This window comes from Stegostoma tigrinum, chromosome 5 (genome assembly GCF_030684315.1).
Source record: "Stegostoma tigrinum isolate sSteTig4 chromosome 5, sSteTig4.hap1, whole genome shotgun sequence".
Taxonomy (NCBI): domain Eukaryota; kingdom Metazoa; phylum Chordata; class Chondrichthyes; order Orectolobiformes; family Stegostomatidae; genus Stegostoma; species Stegostoma tigrinum.
Window position 1 is genome coordinate 1,279,944 of NC_081358.1, and position 27,131 is coordinate 1,307,074.

Sequence of the window (27,131 nt, forward strand, 5' to 3'; positions counted from 1 at the left end):
TCATTCATGTCTTCCTTTGTCATTGACATCCCCCTTCTCTCTTCAGATATCCTCGGTGTAGTGACCTTGCTGAAGGCCCTGTCCAGAAAATCTCATTCTCTCGGATGAGCCTGAGGTCTTCTAGTTCTTTCTTCAGTGCTGCAACAACCTCCTTCAGAAGCTGAATGTGTACACACTTACCACAGCTATAGGAGCCAGAAACATCATCAGTGCCCCTGACCTCCCACATCATGCATGCAGCACACTGAATCAGCTTGGCAGTCATGTCTTCACCCTCTTCAACAGTGGCATAATCTCACTAAGCCTCTTCACCGAAAACTCGCACTTTACTCACCAGGCACTTCCCTCAGCCCTTGTGTGTTTGCTGTGAGTCTGTGGACTCTTAATTAGGTTAGAGGAGGAGGGTGGGAGGGAGGCCCCACCGTGTAGGACCTGGGGCTGAGAACACACCTACTTAAATAGCTCTCCGCTGCAAAAAGGACCCGCTGGCTTTGAGGTAAGTACTTAAATAGCACTCACTTACCTTCCCAACTGCCTCTCTGCCCTGACCTCACATCCGCCTGGCTCGCACTGCTCTCCACTGCTAAAAGGACCTGCTGGCTTCCAGGGTGGAATTGACCTGGGTCCCTAGTGCTGTGAGGCATTTAGTTTTTCAGGGAAGCAGGGGAGAATTGGGAGCTGCTTAGAAATGAAGCGGGATTAGCTAATATTGGAAATAAGGTAGTCATTGCTTGTTAATCAGATTCTGAACTCGCTGCTTAAACTCTAAGGTGAAAAATTAGAATTATTTTCTCCATGTCAAGAATCTGACTTTTCCATTTTTATTGTATTTTCCCAATATATGTGTGATTGCCCTTGTTGCTAAAGCAAGTAGAAAATTCCACACTTTGGCACCAATGTGTTGTGATAAGCCCTAGTCAGCTGCTCTGGGATTCCCATTGTCAACCTGTGTGTTGAGGTTGGGAGACACCCTTGTCTTAGAATGGTGATGGCACATTCCTATTCCATCATGGCAGATCTGGTCATGTAACTCCACCAGTGTCTCACTCTGCACACAGACCAACTACCCCTGACACACCCAGAGAGTTTGGACAGTGAGTGAGTCAGATAATGCCTGGGTAGAGGCAGTAGGATGTGGAGGTGCTGGTGTTGGACTGGGTTGGACAAGGTCAAAAATCACATGACACCAAGTTGTAGCACAACAGGTTTATTTGAAGACACATGCTTTCGGAGCCCCGCTCCTTCTTCACGTGTCAATGAGAGAGGTGGCGTCAGATACAGAATTTGTAAACATACAATCAAAAGGTCAAAGAACTGATGTAAATGTATTGATCTAACCTAAGATGGCAATTAAATTTTTAATCAGTTAGAAAGGATTAAAATGCAAATCACAGAATTTCTTACAAGTCACCGTACTGACATAACTAAACATTTTATCAGTATATCAGAGGTGAAATCCCAGGTCAGACAATGCATTTTAAGTGCAAGGCCTTGTTTAGAATCTGGCTGTGTATTAATTTGGAGACAGACTGGTTTTACTCCCAAAGTAGGAATTTATAAAATGCCACATTGGCTGTCTACAAATCCTGTGCTTTTTGAACAAAATAGAATGTATCTGCAGTTACAAATCTGCAAACGCACATTCGCTCCATAGGGGTGTGTGTGTGTCTGTGTGTCTGTGTGTATGTCTGTGTGTGTGTCAGTTTGTTTTAAAGGATGCATTCGTAAAAGTGGGATATCGAACAAAGAACAAAGAAACCTACAGCCGAGGAACAGGCCCTTCGGCCCTCCAAGCCTGTGCCGATCAAGATCCTCTGTCTAAACCTGTCATCTATTTTCTAAGGGTCAGTATCCATTTGCTCCCTGCCCATCCATGTACCTGTCCAAATATATTTTAAAAGACACTAATGTGTCTGCGTCTACCACCTCCACTGGCAACGCGTTCCAGGCACCCACCACCCTCTGCGTAAAGAACTTTCCTCACATATCTCCCATAAACTTTCCTCCTCTCACTTTGAAGTGCTCAATTCATCGATTGCTAGTTCTGAAATGCCACAGTGAGAAATCATAATGACCCCCGCAGAAGACAGATATGGCATATGTTCATTGGGCAACTCTTCCTCGTCCAGTACTTCCCGGCAGCAGAGAAACTACACCATGCTCTTCACAGCCTTCAACACATTATCAATGGCATTGAACACCTCGCCAAGATCTTCCCTACGTCTCCACGTTTTGCCTTCAAACACCTGCCAGACCTTACACAGACCATAGTACGCAGCAAACTACCAGCCTTCAGGACAACATTGACCACAGCACTATCCAACCGTGTCATGGCAACGTCTGTAAGACATGTCAGATCATCGACATGGACACGACCATCGCACGTGGGAACATCACCCACCACGTACATGACAGATACTCATGTGACTGGGCCAACATTGTCCATCTCATTCGCTGCAGGCGAGAATGCCCCGAGGCAAGGGATGGTGGCAAAACCGTTCAGACACTAAGACAACAGAGGAATGGATACTGTGCAACATTCACCAGGCAGGAATGTTCCCTCTCAGTCAGGGAACACTTCAGCGGTCAAGGACATTCAGCCTCGGATCTTCGGGTAAATGTTGTAAAGGTGGACTTCGGGATACACAACAACACAGAGTCACCAAGCAGTGGCTGATCGTCAAGGTTCAGTCCCCATGAGGATGGTCTCAACTGGGATCTTGGGGTCATATCGCACTACAGATGACTCCACTACAATACACACATGCACGCGCACACACACACACACACACACACAAACGTGCACAAACACAGACACATACACACACAAACTATGGGGTGAATTTGTGATTGCAGATACATTCTATTTTGTTCAAAAAGTGCACAATTTGTAGAGAGTCAATATGGCATTTTATAAATTCCTACTTTGGGAATAAAACCAGTCTGTCTCCAAATTAATACACAGCCAGATTCTAAACAAGGCTTCACACCTGAAATGCATTGTCTGACCTGGGATACCACCTCTGATATACTGATAAAATGTTTAGTTATGGCAGTGCGGTGACTTGAAAGAAATTCTGCGATTTGCATTTTAATCCTTTCTAACTGATTAAAAATTTAACTGCCATCTTAGGTTAGATCAATACATTTACATCAGTTCTTTGACCTTTTGATTGTATGTTTACAAATTCTGTATCTGACACCACCCTCTCTCACTGACACCTGAAGAAGGAGCAAGGCTCCAAAAGCTTGTGTCTTCAAATAAACCTGTTGGACTGTAACCTGGTGTTGTGGAATTTTTGAACTGGATGGAGGGAAATTGGGGGAGAGAGTGGCTGGATGCTTTCAGGGGACTATGCTTGCATTGTCTTTTCCTGATTTCCCACCTTTCCTGTGGATCTTCAAACTTGTATCCAAATCATCGCGCCAACTACCTCTTCCTGTTTCAAGTGACCCTGCCCCTTGCCAGCTGTTGGCAGCATCATTTTATTCATGATCCCACCAAGCTTCTCTCTGCTGACTCAGGTCTAACTGTGGGCTAGAGTCAGAGTACAGTCAAGAACCATTCTCTGGAGGCCTCAATGTGGGATGATTCTGAAAGGGTAGCAGAGATAGAAGTTTAGCAAAACCCATTAACTTGCTTTATTTATCTTCATCTGCTATAGTACTGTAACAAAGTTGTAAAAATACTACTTTAGTTGAAAGTATGTAAATTTTGTTTGTTAGCTCAAAGAAGTCCCAATAAGACACAAAGCACCATGAAGATGTCATCAGGATAATTGAATTGAAGCATCTATTCTGGGTAATCAAGTCTCTGGTCTCCAAAGAGAGGAACAATTTCACATCCATAACTATACATAAGAAAATACAGTTGTGCAAATGTTTCATCCATCCCATGATTTAATCATTCTCACAGGATCCATGGACACTGCTTTATTGTGTTCCTCTGTTTTACAACACCCACGACTCCCTTCACTGCTCACTCATTTAGTGATAAAACAGAGACAGGTGTGGTATGTGGTTGAATGAAAAAGAGATAAAGATATTTGGGAGCAAGTATAAGGTAGGTCACATGGAGATTAACATGATTTGGCCCAAGAGGGTGGGGTGTCAAGTTAGTAGGTTGTTAACTGGGTACAACAAAGCCAGCCAGGTGGTGTATATTTTTTTTCTTTATTCATTCATGGGACGAGGGTGTCACTGGCCAGGCAGCATTTATTGCCCATCCCTAATGGCCCAGAGGGCAGTTTAGAGCCAACCACATTACTGTGGCTGTGGAGTCATATGTAGGCCAGACCAGGTAAGGATGGCAATTTCCTTCCCTAAAGGACATCAGTGATCCAGATGGGTTTCTCTGACAATCAACAATGGATTCATGGTCATCATTAGATTCTTAATTCCAGATATTTATTGAATTCAAATTCCACCATCTGCTGTGGTGGGATTTGAACCCAGGTCCACAGCATGTTGTCTGGGTCTCTGGATTGACAGTCCAGCAATAATGCAACTAGGCCAACACCTTCCCTAGGTGCCTGGGTACAATTCGCAAGGGTGCAAAGTAAGTGATGCAGTGTTAAGATCAGATGGACATAAATTGAGTCTGGCAGGGGCAAGGGTGTGTGGGCTCAGATTGGGGGTGTGGGGTGAATGGTGATCAGATCTACTGGCAGGGTCCCAGTGTGGGTGGTCAGTTGGCAGATTGAGTCTGGAGTGAGTGATGGGGTCAGGTTGCATGGGAGAAAGAAAGGTCAGATCTCAGGTAGTGAAGGTATTTTAGGCCCAAAGTACGACGAAGGGGAATTGGATACTCGGTAGGGTCCGGGGAATGCTTTGCAGAGAAGGTGAAAGGGATTCAGATCCAGACCAGATCTGGGGCAGATGGGCCCAGACCAGATACGGGACAGTCAGGACCGGAGCAGGGACAGGGGAGTTTGGTTCAGAGTGCAAGCAGAGCAATTGGGTCTGGAACGAGTGAAGGGGATTGGAATTTGGTCTGGGTGGAGGGGAGTCAGGTCTGCAGAGGGTGGGAGGAAGTTGGGTTTGGAGTAGGAGTTGGGGAGCCGGGTCTGCAGTGCGGATAAGGGAGTTGGGTTTGGAGTAGGTGTAGGGGAGTTGAGACGGCAGAGGGTGGGGGCGAGTCTGGTTTGGCGCAGGTGCTGGGGAGCCAGGTCTATAGTGGGGGAAAGGGAGTCGGGTTTGGGGCAGGTGCAGAGGAGTTGGGTTTGCAGTGGGTGGGGGTGAGTTGGGTTTGCAGTGGGTGGGGGAAACGGGTTTGGAGCAGATGTAGGGGAGTTGGGTTTGCAGTGGATGGGGGCGGGAGTCGGGTTTGGAGTCGGTGTAGGGGAGTTGGGACAACAGTGGGTGGGGGCAGGAGTCGGGTTTGGAGTCGGTGTAGGGGAGTTGGGACGGCAGTGGGTGGGGGCAGGAGTCGGGTTTGGAGCAGGTTTAGGGTAGTTGGGACGACAGTGGGTGGGGGGGGAGTCGGGTTTGGAGCAGGTTTAGGGGAGTTGGGACGGCAGTGGATGGGGGCGGGAGTCGGGTTTGGAGCAGGTTTAGGGGAGTTGGGACACCAGTGGGTGGAGGCGGGAGTCGGGTTTGGAGTCGGTGTAGGGGAGATGGGACAACAGTGGGTGGGGGCGGGAGTTGGGTTTGGACCAGGTTTAGGGGAGTTGGGACGGCAGTGGGTGGGGGCGGGAGTCGGGTTTGGAGCAGGTTTCGGGGAGTTGGGACGGCAGTGGGTGGGGGCGGGAGTCGGGTTTGGAGCAGGTGTAGGGGAGTTGGGATGGCAGTGGGTGGGGGCAGGAGTCGGGTTTGGAGTCGGTGTAGGGGAGATGGGACAACAGTGGGTCAGGGGGGAGTCAGGTTTGGAGCAGGTTTCGGGGAGTTGGGACGGCAGTGGGTGGGGCGGGAGTCGGGTTTGGAGCAGGTTTCGGGGAGTTGGGACGGCAGTGGGTGGGGGCGGGGGTCGGGTTTGGAGCAGGTTTCGGGGAGTTGGGACGGCATTGGGTGGGGAGGAGTCGGGTTTGGAGTTGGTTTCGGGGAGTTGGGACGACAGTGGGTGGGGGCAGGAGTTGGGTTTGGAGTCGGTTTAGGGGAGTTGGGACAGCAGTGGGTGGGGGCGGGATTCGGGTTTGGAGCAGGTTTCGGGGAGTTGGGACGGCATTGGGTGGGGAGGAGTCGGGTTTGGAGTTGGGTTCGGGGAGTTGGGATGACAGTGGGTGGGGGCAGGAGTTGGGTTTGGATTCGGTGTAGGGGAGTTGGGACGGCAGTGGGTGGGGGGGAGTTGGGTTTGGAGCAGGTATAGGGGAGTTGGGACGGCAGTGGGTGGGGGCGGGAGTCGGGTTTGGAGCAGGTGTAGGGGTGTTGGGACAGCATTGGGTGGGGAGGAGTCGGGTTTGGAGTTGGTTTCAGGGAGTTGGGACGACAGTGGGTTGGGGCAGGAGTTGGGTTTGGAGCAGGTTTCGGGGAGTTGGGACGGCAGTGGGTGGGGGCGGGGTTCGGGTTTGGAGCAGGTGTAGGGGAGTTGGGACGGCAGTGGGTGGGGGCGGGAGTCGGGTTTGGAGCAGGTTTAGGGGAGTTGGGACGGCAGTGGGTCGGGGGGAGTCGGGTTTGGAGCAGGTTTCGGGGAGTTGGGACGGCAGTGGGTGGGGGCGGGAGTCGGGTTTGGAGCAGGTTTCGGGGAGTTGGGACGGCATTGGGTGGGGGCGGGAGTTGGGTTTGGAGCAGGTTTTGGGGAGTTGGGACGGCATTGGGTGGGGAGGAGTCGGGTTTGGATTTGGTTTCGGGGAGTTGGGACGACAGTGGGTGGGGGCGGGAGTTGGGTTTGGAGTCGGTGTAGGGGAGTTGGGACGGCAGTGGGTGGGGGTGGGAGTCGGGTTTGGAGCAGGTGTAGGGGAGTTGGGACGGCAGTGGGTCGGGGGAGAGTCGGGTTTGGAGCAGGTTTAGGGGAGTTGGGACGGCAGTGGGTGGGGGTGGGAGTCGGGTTTGGAGCAGGTGTAGGGGAGTTGGGACAGCAGTGGGTGGGGGGGAGTCGGGTTTGGAGCAGGTGTAGGGGAGTTGGGACGGCAGTGGGTGGGGGGGAGTCGGGTTTGGAGCAGGTTTCGGGGAGTTGGGACGGCAGTGGGTAGGGGGGGAGTCTGGTCCAGAATGAATGAAGGGAGCTCAGCTCATGCTGGTGTCGGATCAGTGTTTGGGGTGTGTAAGTGAGAGGTTTTGTTGGGGAGCTGGGTGGTAAAGGTCTGTGGAGTCACTTGAATAATTACTCAGGAATTAGAATATATATTTCATCATCTAAATTTTCTAGATCGACTATTTTACTTTATTTGATCAGAACCCTGTGAATTCTCTGATATATTCTGAGAGTTCCAGGCCAAAGGAATACTCAATTCCCCACTCAATTCCATGAGCGTGTGTTGCAGTGAGGCCCTCTCTGATGAAGGGTCTAGGCCCGAAACGTCAGCTTTTGTGCTCCTGAGATGCTGCTTGGCCTGCTGTGTTCATCCAGCCTCACATTTTATTATCTTGGAATCTCCAGCATCTGCAGTTCCCATTATCTCTGCAAGTTCCCCATTTGTTACTCCCATCTATGATGTTAGTGTCTCGTGGGAAAATCTGGGCCCCAGTGTTTCCAGAATATTCTGACCCTGTTTTAGAATTTCAGCACCCATGGCCAACCCCAGTTACTTGCTGACTAAACTTGTGGATTACTTAAGATTAAAGCCATTCTAACATTGACACGCAATTCATTTAACATCAAATATTAGCAGTTGAAGTTTAACTATTTGGCATTGAGACAGATTTGAAGTGCACTGTCATTGCGAAAGCTTGCGAGGGCAAACGTAATGTGTGTTTCTGTCTTTGAAGAGGTGACCGGGATCTATCCGTCTGAAGGGAGTGTGGAAGGAGGAACTCTCCTGACTGTGACTGGGCGGTTCTTTGATGAAACAGATGCCCCTGCCAGAGTTACTGTGGGAGGTACGAGAAAAGAACATGATTGGAAGTACTTACATAGCACCTTTCACCAAACCAAACTTCTTTATAGATACTGGGGTACTTTTCATGTGTAGTAACCATTGTAATGCAGAAAATGTAACAGCCTATCTTCTTGCTAACAGTATCGTGATACTGATCAGATAACCCTGTTTCAATGGTGTGAACTGGTATAATGGTAGAACTTCCCGCTATTTCTCCTATGATGGTACCTTCAACAGCACAGCATTTACCACAGTATTGCACTGGGCGTGCTAACCCAGATTAGGTTTTCACATCTCTGAATTTGGACTTGAACCCAAAAGTTTATGTTGCAAAATGCTACACCCATTGACCCAAGGCTGACATAGCAAGCAAACGTTTTTCTGATAGAAAGTCCAACATATCTCCGAGTTCCACTAAATGGGAGGGTTCAACACTGTTTTTCACTTGAGCCTGGAACTATTCATTAACTTAACTGTAATTTCTTCATTTCTTTTGACTTGATAGAAGTGCACACGATGATCAGAGGGATAGATAGAGTGGACAGCCAGAGACGTTTTTCCTAGGGTGGAGGTAGCTATTCCGAGGAGACATAGTTTTTAAGTGAAAGGAGGTAGATATGGGGGAGACTTTGGTGGTAGGTTCTTTTCTCAGAGAGTGGTCGGGGCATGGAATGCATTGCCGGCTGAGGGGAGTAGAGTTGGCCTCATTAGGAGCATTTAAGCAGCTGTTAGGTAGGCATATGGATGATAGTATAAGGTAGGGGTGGAACAAACAGCATAGAACATGGAACATTACAGCTCAGTACAGACCCTTCGGCCCTCAATATTGCGCCGACCTGTGAAACCAATCTGAAGCCCACCTAACCGACACTATTCCATTATCATCCATATGTTTATCCAATGACCATATCAATGCCCTTAAAGTTGTTGAATCTACTACTGTTGCAGGCAGGGCATTCATGCCCTTACTACTATCTGAGTAAAGAAACTACTTCAGACATCTGTCCTATATCTATCGCCCCTCAATTTAAGGATATGTTCCCTCATGCTAGCCATCACCATCCTAGGAAAAAGGCTCTCACTGTCCACCCTATCTAATCCTCTGATCATCTTGTATGTCTCTATTAAGTCACCTCTTAATCTTCTTCTCTCTAACAAAAACAGCCTCAAGTCTCTCAGCCTTTCCTCATAAGACCTCCCCTCCATACCAGGCAACATCCTGGTAAATCTCCTCTGCACCCTTCCCAAAGCTTCTACATCCTTCCTATAATGCAGCGACCAGAACTGTACCCAATACTCCAAGTGTGGCCACACCAGAGTTTTGTACAGCTGCAACATGACCTCATGGTTCCGAAACTCAATCCTCCTACCAATAAAACCTAACACACTGTACGCCTTCTTAACAACCCTCTCAACCTGGGTGGCAACTTTCAGGGATCTATGCACATGGACACTGAGATCTCTTTGCTCATCCACACTACCAAGAATCTTATCATTAACCCAGTATTCTGTATTCCTGTTACTCCTTCCAAAGTGAATCACCTTACACTTTCCCACATTAAACTCCATTTGCTACCTCTCAGCCCAGCTCTGCAGCTTATCTATGTCCCTCTGTAGCCTGCAACATCCTTCCGCACTATCCACAACTCCACTGACTTTAGTGTCATCTGCAAATTTACTAACCCATCCATCTACATCCTTATCTAGGTCATTTATAAAAATGACAAACAGCAGTGGTCCCAAAACAGATCCTTGTGGTACACCACTAGTAACTGAACTCCAGGATGAACATTTCCCATCAACCACCACCCTCTGTCTTCTTACAGTTAGCCAATTTCTGATCCAAACCACTAAATCACCCTCAATCTCATGCCTTTATATTTTCTGCAATTGCCTACCATGGGGAACCTTATCAAATGCTTTACTGAAATCCATATACACCACATCAACTGCTTTACTCTCATCCACCTGTCTGGTCATCTTCTCAAAGAGCTCAGTAAGGTTTGTGAGGCATGACCTACCCTTCACAAAACCATGTTGACTACCCCTAATCAAATTATTCCTTTCTAGATGATTATAAATCCTAACACTTCTCATCTTCTCCAACACTTTGCCCACAACTGAAGTAAGGCTCACTGGTCTATAATTACCAGGGTTGTCTCTACTCCCTTTCTTGAACTCGGGGACAACGTTTGCTATCCTCCAGTCTTCTGGCACTATTCCTGTAGACAATGACGACATAAAGATCAAAGCCAAAGGGTCTGCAATGTCCTCCCTAGCTTCCCAAAGAATCCTCGGAAAAATCCCATCCGAGCCAGGGGACTTATCTAATTTCACACTTTTCAGAATTGCTAACACCTGTTCCTTATGAACCTCAACCCAGTCTAGTATAAGAGCCTGTTTCTCAGTATTCTCCTCGACAACATTGTCTTTTTCCTGTGTGAATACTGACGAAAAATATTCATTTAGCGCCTCTCCTATCTCTTCAGACTACATGCACAACTTCCCATTACTGTCCTTGATTGGCCCTAACCTTACTATAGTCATTCTTTTATTCCTGACATCCCTATAGAAAGCTTTGGGGTTTTCCTTTAACCTACCTGCCAAAGACTTCTCATGTCCCCTCCTGTCTCCTCTTCGCTCTCTCTTTATGTCCTTCCTGGCTAACTTGTAACTCTCCAGCGCCCTAACTGAGCTTTCACGCATCATCTTTACATAAGCCTCCTGCTTCCTCTTGACAAGAGTTTCAACTTCTTTAGTAAACCACGGTTCCCTCGCTCGACCACTTCCTCCCTGACTGACAGGTACCTACTTGTCAAGGACATGGAGTAGCTGTTCCTTGAACAAGCTCCACATTTCAATTGTGCCCGGCCCCTGCAGTTTCCTTCCCCATCCTGTGCATCCTAAATCTTGCCTAATCGCCTCATAATTGCCTTTCCCACAACTATAACGCTTGCCCTGCGGCATATACCTATCCCTTTCCATCGCTAAAGTAAACATAACCGAATTGTGGTCACTATCACCAAAGTGATCGCCTACCTCCAAATCTAACACCCGGCCTGGTTCATTATCCAGAACCAAATCCAATGTGGCCTCTCCTCTTGTTGGCCTATCTGCATACTGTGTCAGGAAACCCTCCTGCACACATTGGACAAAACCTGACCCATCTATAGTACTCGAACTACAGCGTTGCCAGTCAATATTTGGCACGTTAAAGGCCCCCCATAACAACTAGCCCGTTACTTTTGCTCCTATCCAGAATCATCTTTGCAATCCTTTCCTCTGCATCTCTGGAACTTTTCAGAGGCCTAAAGGAAACTCCCAACAGGGTGACCCCTCCTTTCCTGTTTCTAACTGCGGCTGACGAGTCCACATCATACGTCCTTTCTGCCACCGTAATACTGTCCTTGACTACAATGCCACACCTCCCCTCTTTTACCACCTTCCCTGATCTGACTGAAACATCTGAACCCTGGAACCTGCAACAACCATTCCTGTCCCTGCTCTGTCCATGTTTCTGAAATGGCCACAGCATCAAAGTCCCAGGCACCAACCCATGCTGCAAATTCACCAACCTTAGTCCGGACGCTCCTGCCGTTGAAGTAGACACACTTCAAACCACCTTCCTGCTAGCCGGTACACTCCTGCGACCTTGAAACCTCATTCATGACCTCACTACTCTCAACCTCCTGTACACTGGAGCTACAAATCAGGTTCCCATCCCCCTGCTGAATCAGTTTAAATCCTCCTGAAGAGCATTACCAAAGGTCCCCGCCAGGATATTGGTACCCCTCTGGTTCAGGTTTAGACCATCCCATTTGTAGACATCCCACCTACCCCAGAAATGAGCCCCAATTATCCAGGTATCTGAATCCCTCCTTCCTGCACCATCCCTGTAGCCACGTGTACAACTCCTCTCTCTCCCTATTCCTCGCCTCACTAGCATGTGGCACGGGCAACTAACCCGAGATAACAACTCTGTTTGTTCGAGCTCTCAGATTCCACTCTAGCTCCTTGAATTTCAGCCTTACACCCCCATCCCTTTTCCTACCTATGTCATTGGTGTCTATGTGGACCACGACTTGGGGCTGCTCCCCCTCTCCCTTAAGGATCCCCAAAACACGATCTGAGACATCATGGACCCTGGGACATGGGATGCAACACACCAACCATGAGTCTCTCTTGTCCCCACAGAACCTCATAACTGTCCCCCGGACTATGGAGTCCCCAATCACTACTGCTGTCCTCCTCTCTCCCCTTCCCTTCTGAGCAAAAGTTCGGCGTGACATCGTGGGCTGAAGGGCCTGTTCTGTGCTGTACTGTTCTATCAAATATAAATACAGCTCTGGGGAATACAGTTTATAGTCTCTGATGTGAACCTATTTTTACTTGAACATATCTCTGATCATTGGTAATGAATCTGACATCTCATACACACTGATTAATAAAATAAAGCTTGCTTTCATTTCACAAAACAGCTGTCTTCACACCATATATAGAATTAAACCCAGTCTTCCAATGATCTTTTCTGATCTTATTTTCTCCATTTATCACATAGGTCAGAGCTGTGAGGTCCTAAGTGTCAATGCAACTCAAATAATCTGTCAGACCCCAAAGGAAGCCAGTCATCTCACAACAGTTTTTCCAGGTGATGTACATTTTTTACTCATTGATAATTTTTTGCTTTGAATTTTACTATTATATCTTCATTTACCATTATTAGATTATATGTTCAGCTGACATCAAATGAGACATAAGTAACAATGCTTGTTATTGAAAATGGATAAGTCTATAGATATGCAAGATAAAATATTTGAAACACAGTGTATTAAGCAACTTTCTAGCTACTTAAAGTTATAGACTCATAGAGATGTACGGCACAGAAACAGATCCTTCAGTCCAACTCATCCAGCCTGCCAGATATCCTAAATTAATCTAGCCCCATTTACCAGCATTTGGCCCAATTCCCAATAAAGATCAGTTCAATTATGCTCTAACAGTTCTGCCTGTTCCAACGATACCAGACACCCAATTGCTGAAGTACTCTGCCGGAGTGAATTAATATTGCTTCAAACTGGAAACTATTGCTCATTAACTTGGTGACAGTTAAGTTGTAAGTAGGCTTAGCTTAATGTAGAGACAGGACTGTTTGATTATCGTGGGTAATGTGTATTATTTCCTCTTGTGAGAGAGTCTAGGACCAAAGGGCATGATCTCAGAACCTACTCTGCTATCTGATTCTATCCTGGCTGACCTTCAGTTCGACTCTTCTTTCCTGCCCATTCCCCATCTCCCTCTATATCTCTTTATCTGGGGCAACCTGGTGGAAGCATTTAAAATTATGAAACGGGTTGACGTAGAAAAAGTTTTGCCACATGTATGAAAGCCAAAACGAGTGGCCTTAAACATAAAAGAGTCAACAATAAATGCAACAGGAAATATATTTAGCCAGAAAGCATTTATCTGTTAAAGATGAACAACCTCAGACCATTTTCTCCAAGTGTGACTGGCAGGAATCTTTAAGATCATTAAATATAAATGTCAAGAATATGTTTACTCTTGTTGGTGAGGATTAAACTAGGGAGCATCAGTATAAGATGGTCATTAATAAATCCAGTAGGGAATTCTGGAGAAACTTCTCACATGGAAACATAGAAAATTGAAATGGGATTAGGTAATTCAGTTCTGTGCACCTTCTCTGCCCTTCAATATGCTCATGGCTTCAACCAGAGAGTGGTGAGAATGTGGAACCCATCACCAAAGGGAGTAATTGAGGCAAAGTAAGGTTTTGCTTACAAAATCTTACTTTGTGAGGCAGCGGCCCAACTTTCAGCGGCAGGAGTGGTGAGGACATGAGCTGGGAGGTGAACTATTGTATTCGGGCATTGCCTAAGCAACAGATCTAATCAACAAAGTTAATTAACTCATGATAATAAATTATATAAACTAATAAAGTAATTAACTATGTAGAAATGGCTGGACAGGTGAGGTATTGTAGCTGTATGATGTGGGAGCTGGCTGATCCCATTGTGAACTGCAGTGACCACATCTGCAGCAAGTATTGGTTGCTTGAGGAACTTTGGCTCAGAGTTGATGAGCTGGAATCAGAGCTTCAAACACTGCTGCACATCTGGGAGGGGAAGAAATACCTGGTCGATTTGCTCAGTAGGTAGTCACGCTTGGTAGATTAAATAATTCAGATTTGTTCAGTGGCCAGGGACAGCAGGGTGCAATTGTAAGCAAAGCAGGTAGAGGGATCCTGCAGTCAGGAACTGAGGAGCTTCAGCTCTTGACCTTGTCCAACAGGTACGAGGTACTTGTTCCCTGTGTAGATGAGGAAAAGGGCTGCAGTGAGGATGAGCCAACTGACCACTGCACTGTGGTATGGGAGGCCATTCAAGAAGGGAGAGCAAAAAGACAGGTGGTAGTTTAGGGGATTCTATAATTAGGGGGTTAGACAGTATCCTTTGTAAACAGGTTCGAGAGTCCCGCATGGTGTGTTGCCTGCCCGGGCCAGGGTAAGGGATATCTCTGACCGACTTGAAAGGATATTGGAGTGGGAGGGGGAGGTTGTGTTATCTAGTTATTGTGGTCCACGCCAGAAAAACACAGGCAAGACGAGGAAAGAAGACCTGTTCAGAGTTTATCATGAGCTCGGAACCAAATTAAAAGAACAGGTCCTCAAGGGTTATAATCTCCAGATTACTGCCTGAGCCATGTGCTAATTGGCATAGGGGTATGAAAACAAGGGAAGTAAACATGTGGCTAAGAGTGATGTGGGAAAGAGGGATTCCTTTTCATGGGGTACCGGCATGAGTATTGGAACAGGAGGGATCTGTACTGTTGGGTTGGTCTCCACTTGAACCGAGCTGGGACCCAGGTTCTCGCGAAAAGGGTAAATATGCTGGTCAACAGGCCTTTAAACTAGAAAGTAGGGGCGTGGGGGGGGGGCAAGGGAATGGTGAAACTTGCCCCGGTGGGAAACAAAGCAGCAGGTGGGAGACATGGCACACGTCTCCGCTGGCTACATCTGCGGGAAGTGCACCCAACTACAGCTCCTTGAAAACCGTGTTAGGGAAATGGAGCTGGAGCTGGAGCTGGATGAACTACGGATCATTCGGGAGGCAGAGGGGGTAATTGAGAGGCGTTACCGGGAGTTGGTCACTCCTAAGGCTCAGTACAAGGATAGATGGGTTACAGTTAGGGGGAGGAAAGGGGACAGACAGACAGTGCAGAGATCCCCTGTGGGCATTCCCCTCAGCAATAAGTGTACCGTTTTGGATACTGCTGGGGGGATGACCTACCAGAGGAAAGCCATAGTAGTCAGTTCTCTGGCACTGAGCCTGACACTGTGGCAAAGAAGGGAAGGGGGCAGAATAGAAAAGTACTCGTGGTAGGGGACTCGATAGTTAGGGGAATCGACAGGAGATTTTGTGGTCAGGATCGGGATTCCCGGAAGGTATGTTGCCTCCCTGGTGCCAGGGTCCAGGACGTCTCCGATCGGGTGTATGAGGTTCTAAAAGGGGAGGGCGAACAGCCAGAAATCGTGTTACGTATTGGCACTAATGATAAAGCCAGAAAAAGGATTGAGGATATAAAAAGTGATTTCAGGGAGTTAGGATGGAAGCTGCAAAGCAGGACGAACAGAGTAGTGTTCTCTAGTTTACTACTCGTGCCACGAGATAGCGAGGCGAGGAACAGGGAGCGGGCACAGCTTAACACGTGGCTACGCAGCTGGTGTAGGAGGGAGGGTTTCAGATATGTAGATAATTGGGATGCCTTCTGGGGAAGGTGGGACCTGTGCAAGAAGGACGGGTTGCATCTGAACTGGAAGGGGACCAATGTCCTGGGTGGAAGGTTTGCTCGAGTAGTTCGAGAGGGTTTAAACTAGTATGGCAGGGGGGGTGGGAACCTGAGCTGTATACCGGAGGTCAGAGTTGATGCAGGTGAGGCAGTAGCAAGAGGTAGGCCAGCTAGTGGGAAGGAACCAAGGGATCAGTTAAAGTGTGTTTGCTTTAACGCAAGGAGTATCAGGAATAAAAGTGATGAACTTAGAGCATGGATCAGTACCTGGTGCTATGATGTTGTGGCCATAACAGAGACATGGGTTTCTCAGGGGCAGGAATGGTTGCTGGATGTTCCAGGGTTTAGAGCATTTAAAAAGAATAGGGAGGGGGGAAAAAGAGGAGGGGGTGTAGCACTACTAATCAGAGAGGGTATCACAGCTACAGAAACTTCCATTGTCGAGGAAGATCTGCCTACCGAGTCAGTATGGGTGGAAATTAGGAACAGCAAGGGAGTAGTCCCCTCGTTAGGGGTTTACTACAGGCCCCCCAATAGCAGCAGGGAGATTGAAGAAAGCATAGGTCGGCAGATTTTGGAAAAGTGCAGACGTAGTAGGGTTGTTGTAATGGGTGACTTTAACTTTCCTAATATTGATTGGAACCTCCTTCCAGCAGAAGATTTGAATGGAGCTGTTTTTGTAAGGTGTGTTCAGGAGGGTTTCCTAACGCAGTACATTGACAGGCCGACGAGGGGAAAGGCCATTCTAGACTTGGTGCTCGGAAACGAGCCGGGGCAGGTATCAGATCTTGTGGTGGGAGAGCATTTTGGTGATAGTGACCATAACTGCCTCACATTCTACATAGCTATGGAAAAGGAGAGGATTAGGCAAAATGGGAGGATATTTAATTGGGGAAGAGGAAACTATGACGCGATTAGACATGAGTTAGGAAGCATGGACTGGGAGCAATTGTTCCATGGTAAAGGCACTATAGACATGTGGAGACTGTTTAAGGAACAGTTGTTGCGAGTGATGAGTAAATATGTCCCTCTGAGACAGGCAAGAAAGGGGTAAGATAAAGGAACCTTGGATGACGAGAGCGGTGGAACTTCTTGTGAAAAGGAAGAAGGTAGCTTACATAAGGTGGAGGAAGCTAGGGGCAAGTTCAGCTAGAGAGGATTACACGCAGGCAAGGAAGGAGCTCAAAAATGGTCTGAGGAGAGCCAGGAGGGGGCACGAGAAAGGCTTGGCAGAACGGATTAGGGAGAACACAAAGGCATTTTACACTTATGTGAGGAATAAGAGAATGGTCAAAGAAAGAGGAGGGCCGATCAGGGATAGCATAGGGAACTTGTATGTGGAGCCTGAGGAGGTAGGGGAAGCCCTAAATGAGTTTTTTGCTTCTGTCTTTACGAAAGAAACAAACTTTGTAATGAATGAAACCTTTGAAGAGCAGGTGTGCATGCTGGAATGGATAGAGATAGAGGAAGCTGATGTGCTGAAAATTTTGTCAAACATTAAGATTGACAAGTCGCCAGGCCCGGACCAGATTTGTCCTCAGCTGCGTTGGGAAGCGAGAAATGCAATTGCTTCGCCACTTGCGAGGATCTTTGCATCCTCGCTCTCCACTGGAGTCGTACCTGAGGACTGGAGAGAGGCAAATGTAATTCCTCTCTTCAAGAAAGGAAATAGGGAAATTCCCGGCAATTACAGACCAGTAAGTCTCACGTCTGTCGTCTGCAAGGTGTTAGAAAGGATTCTGAGGGATAGGATTTATGACCATCTGGAAGAGCATGGCTTGATCAAATGCAGTCAACACGGCTTTGTGAGGGGCAGGTCATGCCTCACAAACCTTATCGAGTTCTTTGAGGATGTGACTAGAAAAGTTGATGAGGGTCGAGCTGTGGATGTGGTGTATATGGACTTCAGTAAGGCACTTGATAAGGTTCCCCATGGTAGGCTCATTCAGAAGGTCAGGAGGAATGGGATACAGGGGAACTTAGCTTGCTGGATACAGAATTGGCTGGCCAACAGAAGGCAGCGAGTGGGGAAGCCAGTGGTGAGTGGTGTTCCACAGGGCTCTGTCCTTGGGCCTGATCTGTTTGTAATTTTTATTAATGACTTGGATGAGGGGATTGAAGGATGGGTCAGCGGGACATTGACAGGAATTAGAGATGGGCTGAGAGGTGGCAGATGGAGTTCAACCTGGATAAATGTGAGGTGATGCATTTTGGAACGTCGAATTTGAAAACTGAGTACAGGATTAAGGATAGGATTCTTGGCAGTGTGGAGGAACAGAGGGATCTTGGTGTGCAGATACATAGATCCCTTAAAATGGCCACCCAAGTGGACAGGGTTGTTAAGAAAGCATATGGTGTTTTGGCTTTCATTAACAGGGGCATTGAGTTTAAGAGTCGTGAGATCTTGTTGCAGCTCTATAAAACTTTGGTTAGAAAGCACATGGAATACTGCATCCAGTTCTGGTCGCCCTATTATAGGAAAGATGTGGATGCTTTGGAGAGGGTTCAGAGGAGGTTTACCAGGATGCTGCCTGGACTGGAGGGCTTATCTAATGAAGAGAGGTTGACTGAGCTCGGACTTTTTTCATTGGAGAAAAGGAGGAGGAGAGGGGACCTAATTGAGGTATACAAGATAATGAGAGGCATAGATACAGTTGATAGCCAGAGAGTATTTCCCAGGGCAGAAAAGGCTAACACGAGGGGTCATAGTTTTAAGCTGGTTGGAGGAAAGTATAGAGGGGATGTCAGAGGCGGGTTCTTTACACAGAGAGATGTGAGAGCATGGAATGCGTTGCCAGCAGCAGTTGTGGAATCAAGGTCATTGGGGACATTTAAGAGACTGCTGGAAATGCATGTGGTCACAGAAATTTGAGGGTGCATACATGAGGATCAGTGGTCAGCACAACATCATGGGCTGAAGGGCCTGTTCTGTGCTGTACTGTTCTATGTTCTATGTTCTATGTTCTATGTTAACATCTGTAGTGTTGAATACAGCCAAGTGGAAAAATATGAAAGAAATGACAGGGAAAGAGAAATTAGGAGAGGTTATTAAAGTCTCCAGCACAGACACAAATAGGACAGAGTGTTTGGAAAAGGCTAGCAATCAAACACTGGAAAAATGGGTTAATACAGGACTAGAGGTGTTACATCTGAATGCACGCGGTATATGCAGTAAGGTAAATGAGCTTGTGGCACAGATTGAAACTGGCAGGTGTGACGTGGTAGGCATCACAGAGATGTGGCTGCAAGGGGATCAGGATTGGGAACTGAATATCCAAGGATATACATCCTATCAAAAAGATAGGCAGATGGGCCGAGGGGGTGGGGTTGCCTTATTAGTGAGAAATGAAATTAAATCAATAGGAAGAAGTGATGTAGAGTCAGGTGGTGTAGAATCTGTGTGGGTAGAATTGATGAACTGCAAAAGGTAAAAAATAACATAGTTGGGGTGGTGTACAGGCCTCCAAACTGTAGTCATGAGCTAGGCGGCAGGATGCGCCAAGAGATAGAACAGGTGTTTAAGAAAGGCAAAGTCACAGTGATCATGGGGGAGTTCAATATGCAGGTGGACTGGGAAAATCATGTTGGTAGTGGATTGTGAGAAAAGGAGTTTGTGTGATATCAACGAGATGGCTTTTTGGGGCAGCTCATAGTGGAACTTGCAAGGGAGTAGGCAATACTGAATTTGGTATTGTGCAATGAGGCAGACTTGATAAGGGAGGTTATGGTAAAGGAACCCTTAGGAGGCTGTGATCGTAAGATGATAGAATTTGCTTTGCAATTTGAGAGGGAGAAGATAGAATCAGAGGCAATGATATTACAGCTGAATAAAGGTGACTGCAAAGGTATCAGGGAGGAGCTGGGCAGAACTGACTGGAAGAGGAGTGTGGCAGGAAAGACACAGGAATAGTAATGGCAGGAGATTCTGCGAGTAATTCAGAAGATGCAGCAAAAATTCATCCCTAGGGAAAAGAAGCATGGTACAGGGAGGATGCAATAACCATGGCTGACTAAGGAAGTCAGGAATAGCATTAAAGCAAAAAAGAAAGCATATAATGTGGTGAAGAACAGTGGGAAACCAGAGGACTGGGAAGCTTACAAAGACCAACAGAGGGCAACAAAAAAAAAATAAGGAGGGAGAAGATTAAATAAGAGGATAAGCTAGGCAGTAATATAAATGAAGGCTGTAAGAGATTCTTTAGGTGTATAGAGGGCAAAAGAGAAGCAAAAGTGGACATTGGGGCACTGGAAAATAACGGTGGTGAGATGGTAGTGGGTACAAGGAAATGGCTGAGGAACTGAATAATAGCTTCGCGTCAGTCTTCACGGTGCAAGATGAGAAATATCCCAAAAATTCAAGACAGTCAGGGGCAGAGTTGAGTACGGTCGCCATCACCAAAGAAAAGGTGTTAGTAAAACTGATTGGCCTGAAGGTGGACAAATCACCTGGACCAGATGGACCACACCCCAGAGTTCTAAAGGAGATAGCTGAAGAGATAGTGGTTATCTTTCAGGGATCACTAGAGTCAGGGTGGGTCCCAGAGGACTGGAAAATTGCTAATGTGACACTCCTGTTTAAAAAGGGAGTAAGGCAAAAGACTGAAAATTACAGGCCGATTAGCCTATCCTCAGCATGGTTTCATCAAGGGGAGGTCATGCCTGACAAATCTGCTAGAATTCTCTGAGGAAGTAATGAGCAGGGTAGACCAAGGAGAGCCAATGGATGTTATCTACCTAGACTTCAAGAAGGCCTTTGATAAGGTGTCACACAGGAGGCTGCGGAGTAAGATAAGGGCCCATGGTGTTAGAGGCAAGGTGCTAGCATGGACAGAAGATTGGCCGTCTGGCAGAAAGCAGAGAGTGGGGGATAAAGGGGTCTTTCTCAGGATGGCAGCCAGTGATGAGTAATGTTCTGCAAGGATCAGTGCTGGGACTAAAACTTTCTACTTTGTACATTAATAATCTAGATGAAGGAACTGTGGGCATTCTGGCTCAGTTTGAAGATGAATACAAAGATAGGTGAAGGGGCAGGTAGTATTGAGGAGGTGGCAAGGCTGCAGAAGGATTTGGACAGGCTCGCAGAGTGGGCAAAGAAGTGGCAGATGGAGTACAGCATGGGAAAGTGTGAGGTCATGCACTTTGGTAAGAAGAATAAAAGCATGGACTATTTTCTAAATGGGGAGAAAATTCCGTAGTCTTAAGTACAAAGGGACTTGGGAGCTCTAGCCCAGGATTCTCTCAAGGTAAACTTGCAGGTTGAGTCAGTAGTCAGGAAAGCAAAAGCAATGTTGACATTTATTTTGAGAGTAATTGAATATAACATCAGGATGTACTACTGAGGCATTGTAAGGCTCTGGTCAGGCCATATTTGGAGTACTGCATGCAGTTTTGGGCCCCATATCTCAGGAAGGATGTACTGTCTCTAGAGCGGGTTCAGAGGAGGTTCACGAGAATGGTACCAGGAATGGAAAGCTTAACATATGACAAATGTTTGAGGACTCTGGGACTATACTCATTGGGGTTTAGAAGGATGAGGGGGGATCTAATTGAAACTTACAGAATACCGAATGGCCTGGCCAGAGTGGATGTTGAGAAGATGCTTGCATTGGTAGGACAGTCTAGGATCCGAGGGCACAGCCTTAGAGTAAAAAACAAACAAAAAACAAAGAAAATTACAACACAGGAGCATGCCCTTTGGCCCTCCAAGCCTGCGCTGATCCAGATCCTCTATCTAAACGTGTCATCTATTGTCCGAGGATCTGTATCCCTCTGCTCCCTGCCGAATCATGTATCTGTTCAGATATATCTTAAATGATGCTGTTGTGCCCACCTCTATCACCTCCACTGGCAACGTGTTCCAGGCACCCGCCACCCTCTGTGTAAAGAACTTTCCACGCATATCTCCCGTAAACTTTTCCCCTCTCACTTTGAACTCATGACCCCTAGTAATTGAATCCCCCACTCTGGGAAAAAGCTTCTTGCTATCCACCCTGTCTATACCCCTCATGATTTTGTAGACCTCAATCAGATTCCCCTCAACCTTCATGTTTCTAATGTAAATAATCCTAATCTCCTCAACCTCTCTTCATAGCTAGCACCCTCCATACCAGGCAACATCCTGGTGAACCTCCTCAGCACCCTCTCCAAAGCATCCACATCCTTTTGGTAATGTAGTGACCAGAACTGTACACAGTACTCCAAATGTGGCTGAACCAAAGTCCGATACAACTGCAACATGACCTGCCAACTCTTGTACTCAATACCCCGCCCAATGAAGGAAAGCATGCCATATGCCTTCTTGACCACCCTATTGACTTGTGTTACCACCTTCAGGGAACAATGGACCTGAACACCCAGATCTCTCTGTTCATCAATTTTCCCTAGGACTTTTCCATTTATTGTATAGTTCGCCCTTGAATTAGATCTTCCAACATGTAGTAAAGAGAAGATCTTTTAGAATGGAGATAAAGAGAAGCTTTATCTATGGAATTCACTGCCACAGGGGGCTATGGAGGCCAGGTCAATGAGTATATTTAAGACAGAGATAGGTAGGTTCTTGATTGCCAAGGGGATCAAGGGTTACAGGGAGAAAGTAGGAGAATGGGGTTGAATTTATCAGCCATGATTGAATGGCGGAGCAGACTCGGCGGGCTGAATGGCCTCGTTTCTGCTCCTCTGTCTTATGGTCTAATGGTCAAGCAGGATATTACAGGAAATGTTTGTCCAAATACCTGATGGGATATGAATCACACAGGGACAGACCTATGGACTACCACCAATGATCTTTGCAAAAATAATTGATGAGTTTTATTTTCAAGATGTATTCAGATTCATTGTGTTCAAGTAATAACAGTCTCTGAAGAATTGTCAGTGGAATACTGAAAAATATTGCACAAATTTATTCAAGCTCCCATTTAATGTGTTATTTTCCTCTTGGTTTAGGAGGAAGAGGATTGAAAATAGAAACATGGCAAGGTGGCAACTTGGATGATTTACCAGACTACAATGAAAATACTCCAGGATATTCAGTATCTTGGACTGATGATGCTTTATACAAGCCATCCACATCATGGAGTCCATCTGTAACACGTTTAAGTGGGTTCTTTGTTGCTCCAGAGACTGACAATTACCAGTTCTATGTCAAAGAGTCGGGTTCGTTCCGGCTTTATTTCAGTTTAAGTGGAATCCCTCAGGACAAGGTACGTAAGCAGACATTTGCGAGTATATTTCATTGTTTATTGACTTGTCTAGATGCTCATTTTTTATGTAAACTTCAAACAAGAAGTGGTAATTGGTGGGTGCAGTACCTTATCATTGTGAAAGATGACAGTAATAAAAGGAGTGACTCTACAGATCATCACACCATCTGCTATGAATATGGAGATAGTATAGAGAAATCGAGTTAGACTGGGATGGGAATGGAGTGCCAGATTTCAGTTCATCGATGGTATCTGTCATCAGTAAAGTGCTTTAACCTTCTGAAGACCTTTTCCAACCTTGTAAAGGATTGAACTAAAATCTACAATGGTTTGTTCTTGGAAATTCTGACTATTATCATTTGGAAAAAAGTGTAAAAATTAAAGCAGTTTAATCCTTTCATACCAAACAGAGTATTGGCCTTTAGCCACTGTTAGGTTTTCAATGCCATTACCAGGAAAAAGAGATGCTCTGTTGAATGATTCTGAGAGGTATGGGGACACAAGGCCCTTGATAGCAAGTGGGAGATGTGCTAACAGATGGAAAAACTTAAGGATATAGTAGGAACTGCAGATGCTGGAGAATCTGAGATAACAGAGTGTAGAGTTGGATGAACACAGCAGGCCAAGCAGCATCAGAGGAGCGGGAAAGCTGATGTTTCGGGCCTAGACCCTTCTTCAGAACTAGGCCCGAAACGTCAGCTTTCCTGCTCCTCTGATGCTGCTTGGCCTGCTGTGTTCATCCAGCTCCACACCTTGTTGTCCCCGAAAAACTTAAGGATCCAGGATTTAGCAGCAAGCTGAGATAAATAAGACTGGTATCAAGTGTTTTGGAGAAGAGGGAATTTAAGTTTGATCTATTAAAATTTCTGAAAATAGGAAATGGAGCACAACAGATCATGCACTTAATTTATTTTAATAATGGATTCAGGAACTAGGAGTAATTTGGGATAAAGAAGACATTCAGGCAGATCAGCTGATAATTTCTCATATTCTGTCTTTGTACCATTTCCTAGGTGAACATTGCTTATCAGTCTCAGAATCTCCGGAGAGCTGGTAACCAAGAATTTAACACTATGCCACTTCAGAAAGGGAAAGAGTAAGTGTCATCCACCTGAACAAACATTAAAGATTTTTATACTTTATATTTTTGATTGAAAACATACTTATCAAATTTACATATGCAATCATATGATGATTTATGTGTTTAAATGGAAATTTACATCTTATTTTACATAGATAATTGAACAGTCTTGTAGTTTATTACATATTTAGATTTACCAGCACATTCTGTGCATGCCACTGAAACGGAATTGAAAATTTATGTTTTAACTTTGCATTTACTTTGGAATTATTTGAGAGAAGCAAGTAGTTGAAACTCATTTGCAAACTGTGACCCTCAAATTCTATTGAAGGCACTAAGAGATTAATGCTTGACTGGATGAAAAATCAAATTATAGCATTGACGGACAACAAAATGAATTGGATCAACAAAATGTATTTGATGAGCAATATCAGCATGTTACAAATTTGGTCCATGTATGCCCAATGCAGCTCTGTCTCTAAACAAAATGTAACAGCTGCAGAAAACTCTCACCAAATGTATGTACTTTTGATAGTGTGAATGTTCAACATTTTCTTAATAGCTACTTCAAATGTTGCCCATCGATGTTGAAGTTGACACTGTTCAATAGGAAACCGTGAACATGTGGCTATTAGTAAGGTCTTGCTCATGAATTAATAAGAAAACAGCATGAGTGTGGTTACGATGCCAAAGACAATTTTAAAGCATCACCTCCCATTCAGGTGCAGTAATATTGGGGTTGTATTATTAAACTAGCAATCCATGCGTTCAAATCCCATTAAAGCAACTGGGGAATTTAAATTTGATTAATTGCTCCACATCTGTAAGTGAAAATTAAATTGTCAATGATAATCACCATTAAACTACTGGGCTGCTGTAAAAAAATCAACACCTTTTCTAATGCCTTTTAGGGAAATAAATCAGCCATTCTGCACATTTTTCTGGATCTGGAGACACCTAAGAATGCCTTGCTATTGGAGACTCTTGTACTGCATGGTAGATTCTGAGCCAAGACTGAGGAATTTAGAACATAGGGCTGCAGTCTTGGAATGAGGGTGTGATCATTTAGGGCTGAGATGAGGAGAGAACATTTTTTCACTGAGGTTCTGAATTTGTGGAATTCTCTAAACCAGAGGGCTGTGGATGCTCAGCCATGAGCATATTCTATGGAGATATGGTTTTGACGTTTCATAGAACCAAGACTTGTGAAAAAGAAAGGAGCGAAAAGTGGATTGCAATTGAGCATCAGCCTGGATCATATTGAATGGTGACGCAGGCTTGTGGCACTGAATGGCCTACTGCTACTCTGTTAGTTTAGTATCCTTTGATCTGGATTAAGAGAAATATATTTTCATACAGGGATTTTAGATTATGGATTGCTTTGTCATTGATTAAGACAGAAACTGAAAAATTGGCAAAACTTGATAAATTGAGAAAATTAGATAAATATTTGAAGTATAAGATACAAATGAGCATAGTGGGTGACCTAGACATTTTTCTAGTAACAGGATACATATAGACACAACAAACCAAGTGGCTTCTTACTGTGCTGTGGGTTACTTTGAGCATTGACCAAGATACTTAGGATCTCAATACTCCAAATAGTGCCTGTTTAAAATATATCCACACATTAGCTACACAACCTTCATTTAGTGTATAAACCAGAAAGGAGCAGTGCAATACTCCTTCACTAATGCACCAGAACGTTAGTTTAGATTATCAGCCACATATGCCGTTTCAGTGCACAGACCATTGTCCCCTGTATGGTTCCAGCAAAGCATATCCCATGACATCTATTGTTCAGCTTAATGGAGATGAAACTGTGGTGATGAATTTCAAGAACGCAATCCTAGAGGGAGACCGGAGACAGGAATCTAAATCAGGATCAAAAGGGGAAACAAAAGTTGCCTTCCCACATACCATCTTTGATATATGGCATTTACTTAAGGTGGGTTTTAAAGATCCCACAATAGTATTTCACCGAAGCACAGGTTCGTTCTCTGTGACATCCCACTTAATGATTCCTTCTGTATCAGCATCACTAAAAGTTGGCCGTCCATCTTATTGCTACTAGGTGGATCTTCCTATTTGTAAGATGATTGGTATGTTTGCTACAGTTTGAAATGCTTTCATATGACTCAATAGGATGTTCTGAAATGTAGTGCAAATCTAAGCTTTTGCAGAATGACCTCGGTGTGTACTGATTAAATGCTACAAACTGCATATCTCCTTGCACTCCACAGATATTACATCGAATTGGTGCTGCAGGACACCACCAGGTCCTCCTTTAGTATTTGTATGTACAGGGAGAGCATCTCCTACACAAAACAACAGACAGCAGACTCTGTCAGAGAAGCCCAGCTCATCAAATCACGCTCGGAAACTCTCCATGAGAAACAGGTCAATGCTGAATGTTCAGTTTCTGTTTGGACACCGGGATATAATGGGGACTAGATGGGACTGAAAACCCACTGAGTGCAACGTTAGGTGAAGGTGATCCACATGGCACCAATCATATAGCTTTCCTGCTGCTGAAACTTTGCTGTTTTCTTTCTCTCTTGGCAGGTTATGAGATTAGCTGCTGGGGTTGGGGTTTGGGGAGAATGGTGTGATGATTATCAGAGTGGCAGTGTGAGGGGTAGTGGTAGTGTATGATGAAGCCTGAGCCTCCAAGCCTATGAGGGTGGATAAACTGGACTATCCAGCCGCCCATTGTATTATAGCTAGGGGCAGATCCTAACTCCAGACTCACAAACACCTTTTTCATGGTCTTGATTTACAGGTGATCTTCCCCCAGCTGGCCTGTAGATCTCACCCCACCATTGCTTTATAACGTGGCCTTTATCATGTGAACCCTCCAAGACCCAAGTGGTCCATTTGAAATGAATACAGTATTCAAATGATGTTGCAGACTTTGCTCACTGGGAATGCACAGAGTGGGACTTGAACCCTTTCCACATCAATACTCAGGCAGGAGTCTCTCTCTGAAAATTTAATGCGTTTACCAAAACATATAATTCCAATATAACTCCATATAACGTAAATTTAGCGTGTTTTTTGTGCATTTTTTCATTG

At 45.6% G+C, this 27,131-nt stretch overlaps 1 protein-coding gene across 5 annotated transcripts in view; it reads left to right on the plus strand.

The window, feature by feature from the left end:
• Positions 1-27,131, plus strand: part of pkhd1l1.1 (PKHD1 like 1, tandem duplicate 1) — a 267,609-nt gene that overhangs the window by 34,501 nt on the left and 205,977 nt on the right. For all 5 annotated transcript variants that reach the window (XM_059645764.1, XM_059645760.1, XM_059645761.1 and 2 more), the window contains exons 12-16: positions 7,864-7,974; positions 12,532-12,621; positions 22,719-22,975; positions 23,989-24,071; positions 26,300-26,456. In XM_059645764.1, coding sequence (XP_059501747.1) covers positions 7,864-7,974; positions 12,532-12,621; positions 22,719-22,975; positions 23,989-24,071; positions 26,300-26,456 — 698 coding nt within the window. The remainder of the gene's footprint in view (positions 1-7,863; positions 7,975-12,531; positions 12,622-22,718; positions 22,976-23,988; positions 24,072-26,299; positions 26,457-27,131) is intronic.